The sequence below is a fragment of the Perna viridis genome, chromosome 12 (genome assembly GCF_037379345.1).
Source record: "Perna viridis isolate PV_CMFRI_1.1 ecotype Kerala chromosome 12, ASM3737934v1, whole genome shotgun sequence".
NCBI lineage: Eukaryota > Metazoa > Mollusca > Bivalvia > Mytilida > Mytilidae > Perna > Perna viridis.
Window position 1 is genome coordinate 36567729 of NC_142456.1, and position 14048 is coordinate 36581776.

The 14048-nt window shown below is 32.3% G+C and overlaps 1 protein-coding gene across 3 annotated transcripts in view; it reads left to right on the forward strand.

Moving 5' to 3' along the window:
* The first annotated feature begins 697 nt into the window (after positions 1 to 697).
* The window catches only part of LOC148602155 (echinoderm microtubule-associated protein-like 2), a 45372-nt gene continuing 32021 nt past the window's right edge, over positions 698 to 14048 (forward strand). The window contains exon 1 of one of the 3 annotated variants that reach the window (XM_088556645.1): positions 698 to 986. In XM_088556645.1, the coding sequence (XP_088412771.1) occupies positions 747 to 986 (240 nt within the window). In that variant the 5' untranslated portion in view covers positions 698 to 746. Of the gene's footprint in view, positions 987 to 4176; positions 5002 to 14048 lie in introns of those variants that run through there. The other 2 variants (XM_088556646.1, XM_088556647.1) reach the window with 2 other exon arrangements.

The following is a 14048-nucleotide window of genomic DNA, read 5'->3' on the forward strand; positions in this document are numbered from 1 at the left end:
GGAATCGCGATGAAAACTTACTCTATTTTGTCGTTTTCATAGTACCCGTGTTTTTAAATCTGAACACAATCTCCCAGCAGCCAAGTGCTGTCTTATTATATTTCACTTCCTAATGCAATCCCTAACTGTGTTAGAGATGACGCACATGGTGATTTTATTCGTTCAATTGCGTGCCTTGACTTTTCACTTAATAAATCATCCATTTTAAATGTATGAACAAGCAAAAAACCGATCGCAAACGACCACGTGCAACAAGGCTATATATTGATCATATAAGTCAAACACCAGGGAGGCAAAAGGCTCGCATCAATCAAATCCCATCCACTTTCAAGAATGACACCGGTTCTCCAAACGTAAAGGGATTAGGCGTAGGAATTTTAAAGTGTTTGTTTTAATCAAGAGAGGCGACAAAGTTTTGATTAAGTATTACAGTGTTTTCCACTAAAACTTGTCTGATAAAACGATATTAAAACCATATTAATCAAAATATACAATTCATTTACAGACACAAGGCACTTGAATCATTTAAAAAAAAAAATTCGTGCGTTACATAACGCAAGATAAAAAGATGAGTGTATTTAAGTTTCCACGAATGAAGTTAGATGCAGATGACTTACGATATTTTGAATTTTCTCTCTAATTTTCAAGTGCATGTAATTATGTTTAAGTGGTAATAGAAAAATCCATATTTATGTTTTCGATTAGTTTCACAAAGTATGATTGAGTTATGGTGACCTCTTGGGAGAATGGACTTCTACACAGCGATGGGAACTTTGGAAAATAAACGAATGGAAAGCTGGAGACAACTAAAAGAGATTGATAATCGGAGGATAACGGAAAAGACGGAAGATCGGATAGCAATGGAAGACATACAGAATAGAAAATCTACAGTGGAGACTCAGAATGAAGGATCTAACGGGAATACACAAAACGGGAGATTTGAGGAGACGAGATTTAGTCTTGTTGGTGATAGTGGAGACTACGAGGTTTGTTACACGTAATACGCGCGCTGTATTAATAATTGATATGTTGAATATACACACAGTCGGCTTGTTTTATGTGAAAGAGGTGCCCAATCGCACACCACGAATGTGTTAAAATATAAGAAAATCATAATTACTGGGTAAAACTTGTTCTAGAGAACCATCAGTTCCGTTAGCTACAGTATTTTTGTAGAAAGGTTTGCGCACGAGGTTTTAACCTGTGATTAGCCCGTTACTTGAATTATCTCCTTTTTGGGGCATGTGGTGGAAATAATCATCTTCCGTCAAATATCCAAATGTACATAGTATCAACATACATGTACATGGTTCATAACCTTCCCAAATATAGAATCTAATCAAAAACCAATGATCGGTTCAAGGTGGAATAACATGATTAGGACGAGCTGAGAGAAAAAACACCGTGACGATTTTCTCTTTAAACATGGGAGGTGTTTAAAATAATAGTGACGATAAAGCAAATGGCAACAGGACTTACAAATAAATCGATACGCATAATAGAATTTAACAAAATGTTTCAAACCCAGGAACACCCCCTTTAATCCACCACTGAGTTTATAGGCTTAGCTTGATATGTCGGCTTTAGCAGGACTTGATTTAGATTTGTTACCTGGTAATGTTTAAACTAATGTTTGCACTATCAAATTGTCTGTTCCGATGGTCAAAATGCAAAATCAAGTAAAATTGAATTGTCTGTTATAAATTGATATACATTCCTATAGCCTATTCTATTCTATTCTATTTCTATAGCCAGATATAGCCATATTACATGTATGCGTTACTATTAATGAAGTCTTGATGCGCATGCCATCCATTTCATTTATGTTTTGTATATACATGTATGTTGTTTTTTGTTTGTATTCGCATACTTGAGACCGGGTCTTGGGCGGGGTCTTAAGAAATAAAATTTTCAAGTTTCAAGTATAATCCGTGATCATTTTATTCTTATTTTAAGACACCATCAAGAAAACAGTTTTTGAATAAAAAGGGGGGCTAGGGACCGTCTATTCCCATCACTATCAACCGACTTTATGTTTATTTACAGGAGATATTTGATATATTGATCAATTGCATTAATTTTATCGTGATAAAATAGAGTTTGTTTTACAATTTTTATTACCTACATTGTTAAAAGGTTGTGCTATTTAATAATTGATTATCTTAACTGTCTAACCAAATAATGAATTATCTCAAAACCACTGAATTGTTTTTGACGGCAATTTATCGACATGTTCCCTTTTGCATAAACGACTAATTGCTCATTTTGTTAGTAAGCAGAACATTTAAAGACTCATTGATTGCTCATTGTAAGCAATAATTTACATACATGTAGTAAGTACATGTATGTCAAGAAGTAATGTCGACGTACAAATGGAACCCCCGCTCGACACTTTAGGTCAGGATCATACTTTTAGAAATGTGACATTTTTATGATATATAATCAAAATGTCTTTATTCACCAAGTCTCAAAATAACGTGATTTAAATAAGAAAAAATCTCTTTTTAAAAACTTTATTTGAGGCATTTGACTAACGATTTTTCTTTATTAGTATATATTTATTTTGTACATTGACTTGATTTGTACATGTATATGGTTTATATGTAACATCTCCTAAAAGAGGAATTAAATAATGAATGAATGAACTACGGACGGTCTGACACAAGCCCAACGCATAAAGGGGTGGATATTACATAAATATGGCACTTAAACTACATATAAGTAAAACAGAGAAAACATTTTTAGCAAATAATCAAAACCGGTATCATATGTTGAGAAAATGTTTGAATCTTGACTAAAAAGAGAACAGATAGATCTAGGATTTATACCCCAAAATCTACTGAGTGGAAAAATGCATGTTCTTCATATATATTTGAAATCAAATTTACAGCCGTAAAAATTGATCTAACAATTCAAATCTATAGACTTAATTTATCAGAAATAGTGAAAATTATTTCAAATGAATGGTTTGAGAAACCTGTTTATACCCCCCTTTTTCATGTAAAAATTAGTACTGACATTTTCATCCCGGTTGGGGTTTTTGTCTCTTTGATATATACACCATATCTATTGTCTTTATATTGTGTGTTCGTATCATACTATTATGATAACAACGCGTTGAATAGAATTAATTAAATCATAGTTGTCCTTTTAATGTGCAAAACCAACTAACATCCGACCCCCCCCCCCCTTTCTACTATAATAACTAAGTGCATTGCTCTGGTATTTCCCTTGTAAACCTTCAAATTCTTTCATGTGAGATTTCAATGATGCGTGTACATGTAGAATACCTTCTGTTATTCTTATCATAAAAATACTGTAATGATTAAAGATTTTATATCGTAGCAGATATAACCTCTTTGTGAGTACAATTACACAGTATAAAACTGTCCATAACGCATTTCGAATTCTTTTTTATGACATAGAAAATTTAAATTTCAATTTTCTAATAATCATAGACCTTTAGAAATTAGAAAATCATCTCTATACATCTAAGATGGGGCTCGAATTCACAAATTTCTAAAGGAAAAATATTTATATATTTTCTATTTATTCGAAATTAAATAACTTCTATGTATATGAAAGAGCGCTATTATGAAAAATCTTTTCTCTGTGAGTATATATTAGGTTGGGGGACTTCAATGCGAATCGGTCATAGTGATTGCGCATATTGTTTAGAATTGCATTCAAAGAGGAAAGATTTGTCTATAGAGTAAACAGCTAAGTGAAAGAAGTCCTTTATTTTGGATAAATGAATAAACATATGAACTGAGGGTCCTCTCGGGAGAAATTTCTTTTTTTCTCGAAGTTTTTGCATCTTTGTTGGAGATAACTTAATGACAAATTGTTCATCGTAAATGTATCAGAATACCTGGCACATAAACTTTAATGAAATAAAAATTATTGAATACATTTCAGTTAAACATCGTTGTCGAAGCGTTTGTGAACTGATGAATATTTGAAAGTCAATTATTGTCTTAGTTATCAAATGGTATTGAATCAACAGCTTCAGAAATGGAAATGTACACACATCATTATAAAATCGAATGCTAGAACAAAAGACTTTAAATGCCCTAGTATTTAATGAAAGATGTTCCATTTTGATTGTCAATATCTGTTCAAAAACTATGACAGGCTTTCCTTTCCCGAGCCTTAGACCAACACATGCATATCTGCTTTACAAATTGAAATAATTTGAAAATAATTCAGAACCGTAGCAGGTCGGGTTACTATAATAAAAGCGATGTTCATCTGAAATCAAATCCGCGTCATTTCCGTAAACAGTAAAATGTAAATTGTGATGTCACTTGTAGTGATCTTTCCCTCGAAAAGTTATAGATGGCTCCGTATTGAAACCAAGGAAGCATTAGACGATGTCCAAAAATGTAATGAAACAGAGAATATATACATAATCATTAGCTATTGATAGTGAATTGTGATCGAAAAGTTTAACATCAATAAAATTTGACATAAATGGATATATTAATATAGAGCTATTGACTTCACACCTTGGTTTTATCATAAATGGGATTCTTTTGAATGTTACGACAACTGTCGTAATGATGTTAGTACTGAATATAACGAGACAGATCGAATGTAGAAATGGAATTAAGACCATGGAATTCAAAAATACACAATGGAACCGAAAATTCATTTCATGTGGATATAGTAATAAGAATTGGAGAAAATCGAATTAGAATCATAATGACAGACGGAAAAAAGTACAAGTACATTTTGTGAAAAAGAGGTGGAATTGAAACTCATACGTATCAACGTTTTCAGTGGAATATTTTACACAATGAAGGGGTGATATGATATATAATTCTAGCATGCGTATCTCAGAAAGTGATTGGATAACTGAAAACAAATTGTAGAAGTGTTAACTACATGTACATATTTATTTTACAGATCAATAAGGAAAAAAATAAGGGAATTATTTTGAAAATGGATTACTCGTTTCAAATTGACATGGGAATTAGAGATAAAAAGAAAAATAACTATGTAAGTAACTAGAAGTTTTTAACAATATCGTTTCAATATAATTATGGCAAAAGTAAGTGTATTTACATACTGTACATGTTTCTGGATACAACGGCACCAATTTTGAGACTTTTTATTAATTTTTGAAAATTAAAACACGAGTACACTGTACATGTATATGTCCTTCTTGACGTACTTACAATGAAAGTTTAGAGATATATTGATGGCTCATTTTTTTTTACCGAAACAGGTATATGTACACGTACATTGTAAATGTATCTGTGATAGCGAAGTGAAAAATAAACCTTAAAAATAATACATGTAAATTGTACAAGAAATGATAAAAATTCAATTTATTATATATATATCTTACACACGTCCAACAGCAATGAAACTTACATGTTCATACATGTACATTACATCCTTTTCTACATCGCCTTTGAAAAAGAGGCGTCGGGGCCTTACTACAAGTATTACCTAAATCAGATATTTGTGGCATTTAATAAATGAATGAAAATTAACCTCTTTTTTTTATACACCCCAGCTTAAATTTAGAAATTAACGTCTCGTTCATTGCTACATGTATTTGCAAAGTTCAGATATTAAGACAGTCATACAATCTTACTATTGAAGAGGTAACATCGATGTATAATTGAACTTTTTTGTCAAGAGGTCTCCTATCTCAAAGCTAATAAGTGTCACCCATAAATCAGATAATAGCTAATATATTGTGTCCATCCTTTAATTTTCTCGAGCAATACATGTAGATGATTTATACCTATGTTCATATTATCAATATAAACTGTATATCGTATGCTGCAAACTACACGCGGAAAATAATATTGTGGAGAGGCGGAAAAGAGGGGTGATATAAAATAACTCGCAGTTATATTTCGATCAAGGACTGTTGTCTAGTGGATGAGCGAAGTTGGATTACAAAACTAATGTAAAAAAAAAATAGCAAGTTACAAGTTCAAATATTACATTAATAATTAAAAAAAGTAACATGTTCCAAATGTGGAAAAGAAGGAACTGGCAATAAAAAATAAAGAGTTCATAAAACAATGACCCAAAAGGGTATTGCGGGATAAATTTCGCGAATAATCTGATATACTGATATACATGTATTACAGCCTAACTGTCATTTTAACATCACTACCATACAGACAGATATGCATTGTCAGTTTGACTATAAAAACGCAAGCTTATAAATTGTAAAATCTTTGAATAATGTACTGTTTGCGTACATTTTTTGCCCTCTTTATCAATTTAAAATGAATCTCAACATTAAAATTCTAGTTTGAATAGTTGTAGTATTGACTACCAATATTCCATACTGGTGTCTTTTCTCGTTTACTTTTGAATATCTATATTATAAATCATTTGATCACCTAAAATCTTTTTATTATGATTTCGTCAGTTCGGTACAGGCTTTTGAAATGTGTATGACATTGAATTTATCGCTTAAATTATATGAAAATATTATCCTTTAAATTAAAATTGTGTTACATTGACACTTGTATAAATTACATTTTAATAACAAAAAGAGTGTTTTAAGTCGCTGAATGAAAACTTTAGCTTGAAAAAAGGGGGAGAGTACAACAGGTACATGCACACCGCTTACATACACGCATATTAGAATGATGAATAGCCAGACGATCGGGAAAACTACAATAAACGTTTACATAGTTCGATCAGACAAGTCTAAAAATCCCCACCCCAACCTCTTTTCATGAAACATTATGTACATTCCGTGCAAACATTTGGTAAAATTAGCCTGGAATACCCTTTTTTCAAGAACTTTTCTGGACCCCCCCCCCCTTTGTTAAAACATCTGAATCCATCCTTAAATTCCGTTTTTAATACGGGGTTTTGGTAAATATACAAAAAACAATATCCAGGAAAGTACAATTTGATCAATATCAAGCCCCAGACCCCCCCCCCCCACCACCCGCTCGAATGAAATAAAAGGCTCCTTTCATGTAAAATAGCATTTGATGATGAAGCCACGAGCTAGGTTTCATTAAATTATTCCTAGGAACATTGAATAAAAATCATTTATATTACATGCTTTTCTTTATTATTTCATTAACATTTTAATTGCGCTATATCAATATCCTGAAAACACGAAATGCACCGAGTGCAAAGCGATAGCAGCATTTTCGATGTAATTGATGTGATTTTTACCATAACTGCAATCACTAATTGAGATAGAAAAAAATACATCTTGAATTTCGCATGGTTATTATCTACTGCTGCAGTATACAGATAAGAATATGCTTTTACTGTGACATTTCCGAAAATGGAATAATATAAACCGCGGAAGAAAATAATTACCGATGTATTGACAGATCCATTCCGCAAATTTACTACACTCATTTCAATGAGTGAAACCAGTGAATGTCGTCATGAAATATTAAGAAGGCTCATCATGTATGAAGTGATATTTTTGGTGAAGGCCATGATATAGTGGGAGATAGGAGAAGGATTGTGGGAGATAAGAGGAAGAAGGGAAGAAGGAGATAGAGGAAGGAAGAAGAAAAAAAGGAAGTTGGGATGGGAGAAAGGAAAATAAAGGATGGGAAAATAGAAAAGGGGAAAATGATAGGAGAAAAGTGATACGCAAAAAGGACTTTATACTTTTTTTTGTACATGAAAGTTCAATGATATCTTGAACACGGAGAGAATAATTCTCATAAAGTTAAAATAGATCAAACCAGTGGAAATGATGATACAGAATGTTGGAAATTCCCTAGAATATAAAGTGCAGATCCAGAGGTGGGGGACATTTGCCATCCCCACCCCCATAAAAAAAAAATAGGAAAAAAACATTTCTTTAGACTGAAATCTTGATTTGTTACATATGTATATATCTATAATGGAAATCACTTAAGCGCTCAACCCCCTCATGTGCTAACTAATGCCCACATTCGGAATTTCTGGATCCGCCCATGCATACGAAGAAAATATACTAGAGTGTACATATGTATGTATGCATATATTGTAATTTACTACAGCTTTGACCTATTCAGGTGAAATACTAAGTACCTAATTTTGATGAATAAATGCAGAATTTTAAATGTTTGACAAAATATTTGTAGATCACATTGAAAATGTTCATGTACCTGCCCGTTTTGCAAATATTCTGATTACATGTTTAAGTGTTGAAACAGCTTGAAATTGCTACGCCTTTTGAACAAAAATATAATTTATGTTTTAACGCCATATCCGTAATGTCTTTCGTGTTCACCCCGGAAGTATACTTTGTTGTTAGATGTTCAATCAGTCTTTTGACTCTTTTAGGTATATGCAACTAGAGCAAATTTTAACGACAAAAATCTCCGGCGTTGAATTTTCGAAGTGAAACGCTACAATTCCCCACCATCACCCAAAAAATAACAAACAAAACAAAACAAAACAAAAGAAGTTAAGAAAGGTTTAGGCAATCAAAACTATAATCGAGCTTGATCTGCATTTTATGTAGTTCAAAAAAGTGCGAAAGATTAAAAAAAAGTAAGTCGAGTAATGTCTTAAGTGTGATGAACGGACGGACGGACGCACAGACAGAACAGGATTCTAACCATAAGTTAAACCAAAAACAACAGACACGGGTCAAGTCCAATCGAAACTACTCTGCCATTTCCGCTACACTAAGAAGTTTTTTTCTTCTGTGTAATGAGAACCGATTAGTGTTAAGTGGAGAGAAAGGTGGAAAGAGTGCGAATCGCATCGCGAGGGAGAGGTATGAACTATATCAACTGAGGCTTGTGGATGAATAATGAAGCCGGGGACAAAGACCAGACATGGAAAACAGACACACACAACAAAGAACATAATGTAACTAAAATAGTATCCTACAAAGTAACAAAAGTAAATGAGCAACGCGGACTCCACTAAAAACTGGGAGGAAGGGAACAAGCTAGAAGAGAGAGTAAGGAAGATTGGGCGGTGGCAGAGAGGAATAAACCCACTGTCCATTCACGAAAGATGAAATTCAATCTATCTGTGCCGTGTATGAAACCTTTAAATAGAAATACTAGAATTATCACAATGGTGTAATCACACTTATCGACTGTTACTCTCCAAAGAAAGACGAGTGATTAAAATAAATTATCAACTTGGGTAAAGGGTATTTAACAAAAGCCAGCATTATATTTCATAAATGAAAATTATTTTTCAAGCAATGCTTAAAAAATTGTTATCCAAATTTATCAAAAGTTTTTTTTTCGTTTTGTCATCGAAAAACTTCATTATTTTAATTGTAGATTGCCTTTCTGTCAATTATCCAATTTACACTGGCTGTCGTATTCATCAGACTTGTACGATATAATACACAGAAAGTTAATGTACCAGCTTTCGCTCTGGTTAATTTTGGCCGATTCTTTCAAATAAACGTTTGAATTATCTTGAGTATCAGTTGTCGCCTTTTTGAAAAATAATTTGTGTTTCTTAGTATAAAAAATAATCATAGTGTATTATTTTTTGCGATTATTTAATTAGCGACAAAATAGCGGAAATTGATACCTTTATACTATTCTATATAAAATATACACATGTAAGAATATACATGTAATAACATGTACTATGATTTTTCATATCCATATCCATATCATTCCTAAGACTGTCCTATAGTTTTTTTATTATTCATTCGTTTGTTTCCGTTCTGTCGCTTACATGTATGCGTCTGTTCGGTCGTTCATTCTGTTTTTCCTTTTTTGTTCTTCTTTCTTTTTACGCTTTTTAAATCAAACGTTTTAATCCGATTTTAAGCCTACTACTTTCCATATCAGTTCTTCACCCCACTAAAAAGGTTTCTAATCAGCTGATTTCATTCTCTGCCTTATACATATAATGTTTTGGAATCCTATTATCACTTGCTGTAGATCTACATGTAACTTGTATTAAAGTTTAGTACAGCTCTGCCTTAAAACCAGGCAGAATCTTATTATTAGTAATTCATGCATTTCTTAATCCCAAATATGTTTTGATTGGAAATACTTCAGTAGGCCTCATAGAAACTGTATTAAAAATTAAAAGTGCAAATGAAAGTTTCCCACTGGAGATATTAACGCTTAAAATTTGGTTACTTTCTACTACAGAAAAGTACGGGAACATTTCCCGCCAGAATTTTTACACTATAACCAGTCAAAAATATTTCATGATCTATAGCATATCCATGAAAATAATATAGGAAGAGTTGTTTTTAGGACATAACGATTGCATTTGAAAAATTTCATTGATTATCTTGAGATATGATTAATCTCCCCTGCCTGGTTTTTAGACAGAACCATACCTAAGTAAGTTATGTGATTAACTAGACCAATTGTGACAAGTAAATGGTTACTTAACTTTTATCAGACATGAATTTTGAAAGTCAATTTAAAAAGGTAAACTGCAACTGTCTAATTTATCTAACATTCAATAATTAAAAAAAACCTTTTGTTTTGCCATTACCCATGTACGTTAGTGCCTTATAGATTTTGATCTGTAACACATTATTTCTACACGATAAAGAGTTAAGATGAAGTCAATAACCTTACGTACTTTAGAGTCTTATTCGGAAACTGACATGGATTTACTATTATGTGATGAGCTAATTTGGCGAATGCAAAAACAATTTATTTTCCAGACGAAGAAGGGAAATGTATTTGTAACTTATAATTTCACATGTCACATGTTAAAATTGTAACACTAGTTACATGTACTTTAAATGGTATCCGAGTCTTTTGGCAGCTCCCTTTACTTATGACCTCCAGCTAATGCAGAGACGGATCCAGAGGTTGAATAGGCGGACCAGAAGTTACAGGGAGGATTTCAGGTCATTTTGGGGTAGTTTTTTGTAAAATTTGCAAGGTATTAATACAATTTTCTACCAATATGTGATTCCAGCCTTGTCATGTTTCAATTAATATAGGAGAATTTCTCTGCATTTCAAAGTGGTAGGATATGATTCAGAAATATGTTCATGTTGTATAGAAAGATGTGTATAAAGGAATTATTTACAGAATAAATGTAACTCGATGAGACCCTTTAAAGTAACTCCTTTAAAGGGAACATGTACAGTCCATGTATCAACTAATCGCACACCCTCTTTAAACTCCTGTTAATGTTGTTCAAACGTCAGCATGTCGTTATAAAATCAGACAGGAGGTGATTCAAGCATGTCAAAAGTTCCCATAATTCACTTTTATTTCCAATTTAGAAACAGTTACAGATCACATATTATCCAGTCTTAGTCTTTAGCATTCGGTTGATAAAAATTATATAGAGTCTGTATGAATCTAGCACTTTACAAGAATCACCGCCCTTTATTATGTCTGTCTGTTTGATTATTTTCAGGTGAGATGAATATAAGCTTTTCTAAATAAAATACAGAACTGAAAATAAAAAGGGCTATCGTTACGTGAAAAATATAGCATGTGTATACCAAGCAAGCATTGTTTGTTCAGTGTGTTTTTCTACACCATGAATCACTTCCGTCATATAGGCAATGTCGATCTGAATTTTATATTGACTGGTACTTAAATACGTAAAAAAAATGACAAATTTGTTGATTTGTAAACCCTAGACATATTAATATATTTTCAGAAGGAGGGTGAGGAGATCAAAGGATTTGTTTGTTACAATGTTGATTTTTAAAATTACATTTTTTTCGGTAGACGCCTAGCTAAAATATAAACACCAGATAATTAAGGTGTAAACTATACAGACAACTTGACGGTGAACACATTAAATAGATATATGTGTTGACTCCGTTCTTGTCTATACAGTACATAATCTTCTTTCTATTAAGAGGTGTTTTAAAATCACTCGACTTACCGTTGATACACTTATCTCGGAGCACTTCGGAAGGTTGGAACATGGTAATCCTTTTCTAAACACGCGATCAACAAAAATATGTTGAACTGTGAAGTATTTGTCCTTCTAAAAATCCTGCAAGGGGTAATTTACTGGTCGAAAGATCACTTATTTTTTATTCTAATTATTTTCTTTTATTGCAAATGACTCAGAAATCACGCCTTTTTGTCTTAACTGATGGCTAGTGACTTAGTGCTTGACCAGTAGGTACTTGCGCATGTTTCAAGCACGCTCATCGACTACCTACAAAATGTACTTCTTGTGGCGGCAAAAATCAATGGAAAGCATACTGTAGTTTTATTTTCGTCACTTATTTTATTTAATTTTCACCCCACATATTTAAATGATAGAAAGTTTATCATATAAATAATCTTCTATTCCACAAAAATACACAATACATAAAATAATGTGAATTACAAATGCATAACTGAATTACCTTTTTGAATGCTAGTTCAACAGAAAGTGTACATTTATAAGATAATTGCATAAAATATTGCTTTTATAACCATACAGTTTTATAAAAGGACTGATTATTTCATGAACTTCATGCGCAGTCGCACTTTTTGTAAGCTTATTTTAAACATTGGTATAAAGGTGAATCCATGATTTCAGGTGAGGAGACGTAAATAGAATTAAAAGGCAAAATGGAGACAAAAACATTTTGGGGGTAGAATATGTGAAAAATTAAGATTTCATTCAAAAAAAAAAAGAAAAGAATTACATTTTCAGGTGAAGGGCTTACACCGGACCCATCCCCTATGAATCCGCGCCTGGTCTATGTGTAAACGAATATTATTCACTTTAACAGTACATGCAACTTCATTTTCATTCATTGTTAAGTTTCTTTCAACATTTTTAAACAATATAAATTACAAATATAGATGTCCAATGTCTAAATATATAAAAGAATTGATTTACAATGCACAGTTAACTGCTTTTTGAAGAAAAAAATAATTTGTATTGTAAAATAGAATTAACTTTATTTGCATTAAATTTGAAAAATTACATCAAACTGCACGAAAACCTGTAGTCACAATAATTAAAGTTTTCAATTGCTCAATTTCATATCTGAAAGGATATCAATAGAATTCAAAGCCGAGGGTAATAATTACCGTTCTCATTTCGATGCACAAGCGTAAAACGACAACTAAATCATATTAATATTCAATAAGTGTCTAACTCTATGATGAGAACGCACTCAAACGCCTTAAATTGTCATATTTTTTTTCAGTCGATCTCATTAGGTCTTCAATTACCTATAGAGTTATTTCCCTTTACATATTTTCATTCATATGCAGTTTGGCACAATGAATTGATTCTATTCGAATTATCCTTACATGTTAATATGGCAAAAACACATTATGTGGTACTTTATAAGCAAGACAACAATTCGATTCTGTATTTAATAATATATTACATGAAATGCCATGCAATCCTTCAATACGAATTGATGGAAATTAAATCATCTTTAAGGTAAAAAGAGTGTATAGCGTATCCGTGTATAATTTGATGTTTGTTATGGAGCGTCTGTTCAGGAAGAGGATCGGAGGTAGTACCCTCTTATGTTCGAATAGTTGGCGAATTATGTGAAAAATTTGGGCGAAATGGATAATACATGTATTAAAACTCCCTTTGATACATACATGTATCCGCAGTGTCGGATCTATGAGGTGATACCGGGGTCGGACTCTTCCCCCTTTTTGTTAGAAAATTTTATTAATTTGAGTATATAATAGACTGGATCCCTTTTTATTTTGAACCTCTCTGAACCCCCCTTTTTGAAAATCATTAGATCTGTCACTATATCCGGATCCGTCCGTGCGTTCGAACCGACTCGATTTGAACAATTGTGTGTTCATTTTTTTAGCATAGAAAATACAGCATTAAAAAAAAAAATAATAAGCATGTTGGATATTCCTTCTTCTTTAGATCCAGTCAAAGTTCAGTCTAGAAATAGCAGTCCAAATTTTACTTTGAAAGTTTTCAATCTCAGTTTCAATGAAGAAATTTGAAATGCATTAGAAACACATGCATAAACACAATACTGTCAAAAATTTTATCACAAATTTATCCAATGATATATAAATATGTAATAAAATTGCATAGCCCGTTGTGGGTCTATGTTTTATGGTTTTTAGGTGTTGGAGTTTTCTTGCGCTTTCTTATTGTTAGCTAGCTTGATCAGGCTGATTGTTCGCTGGCTTATTATT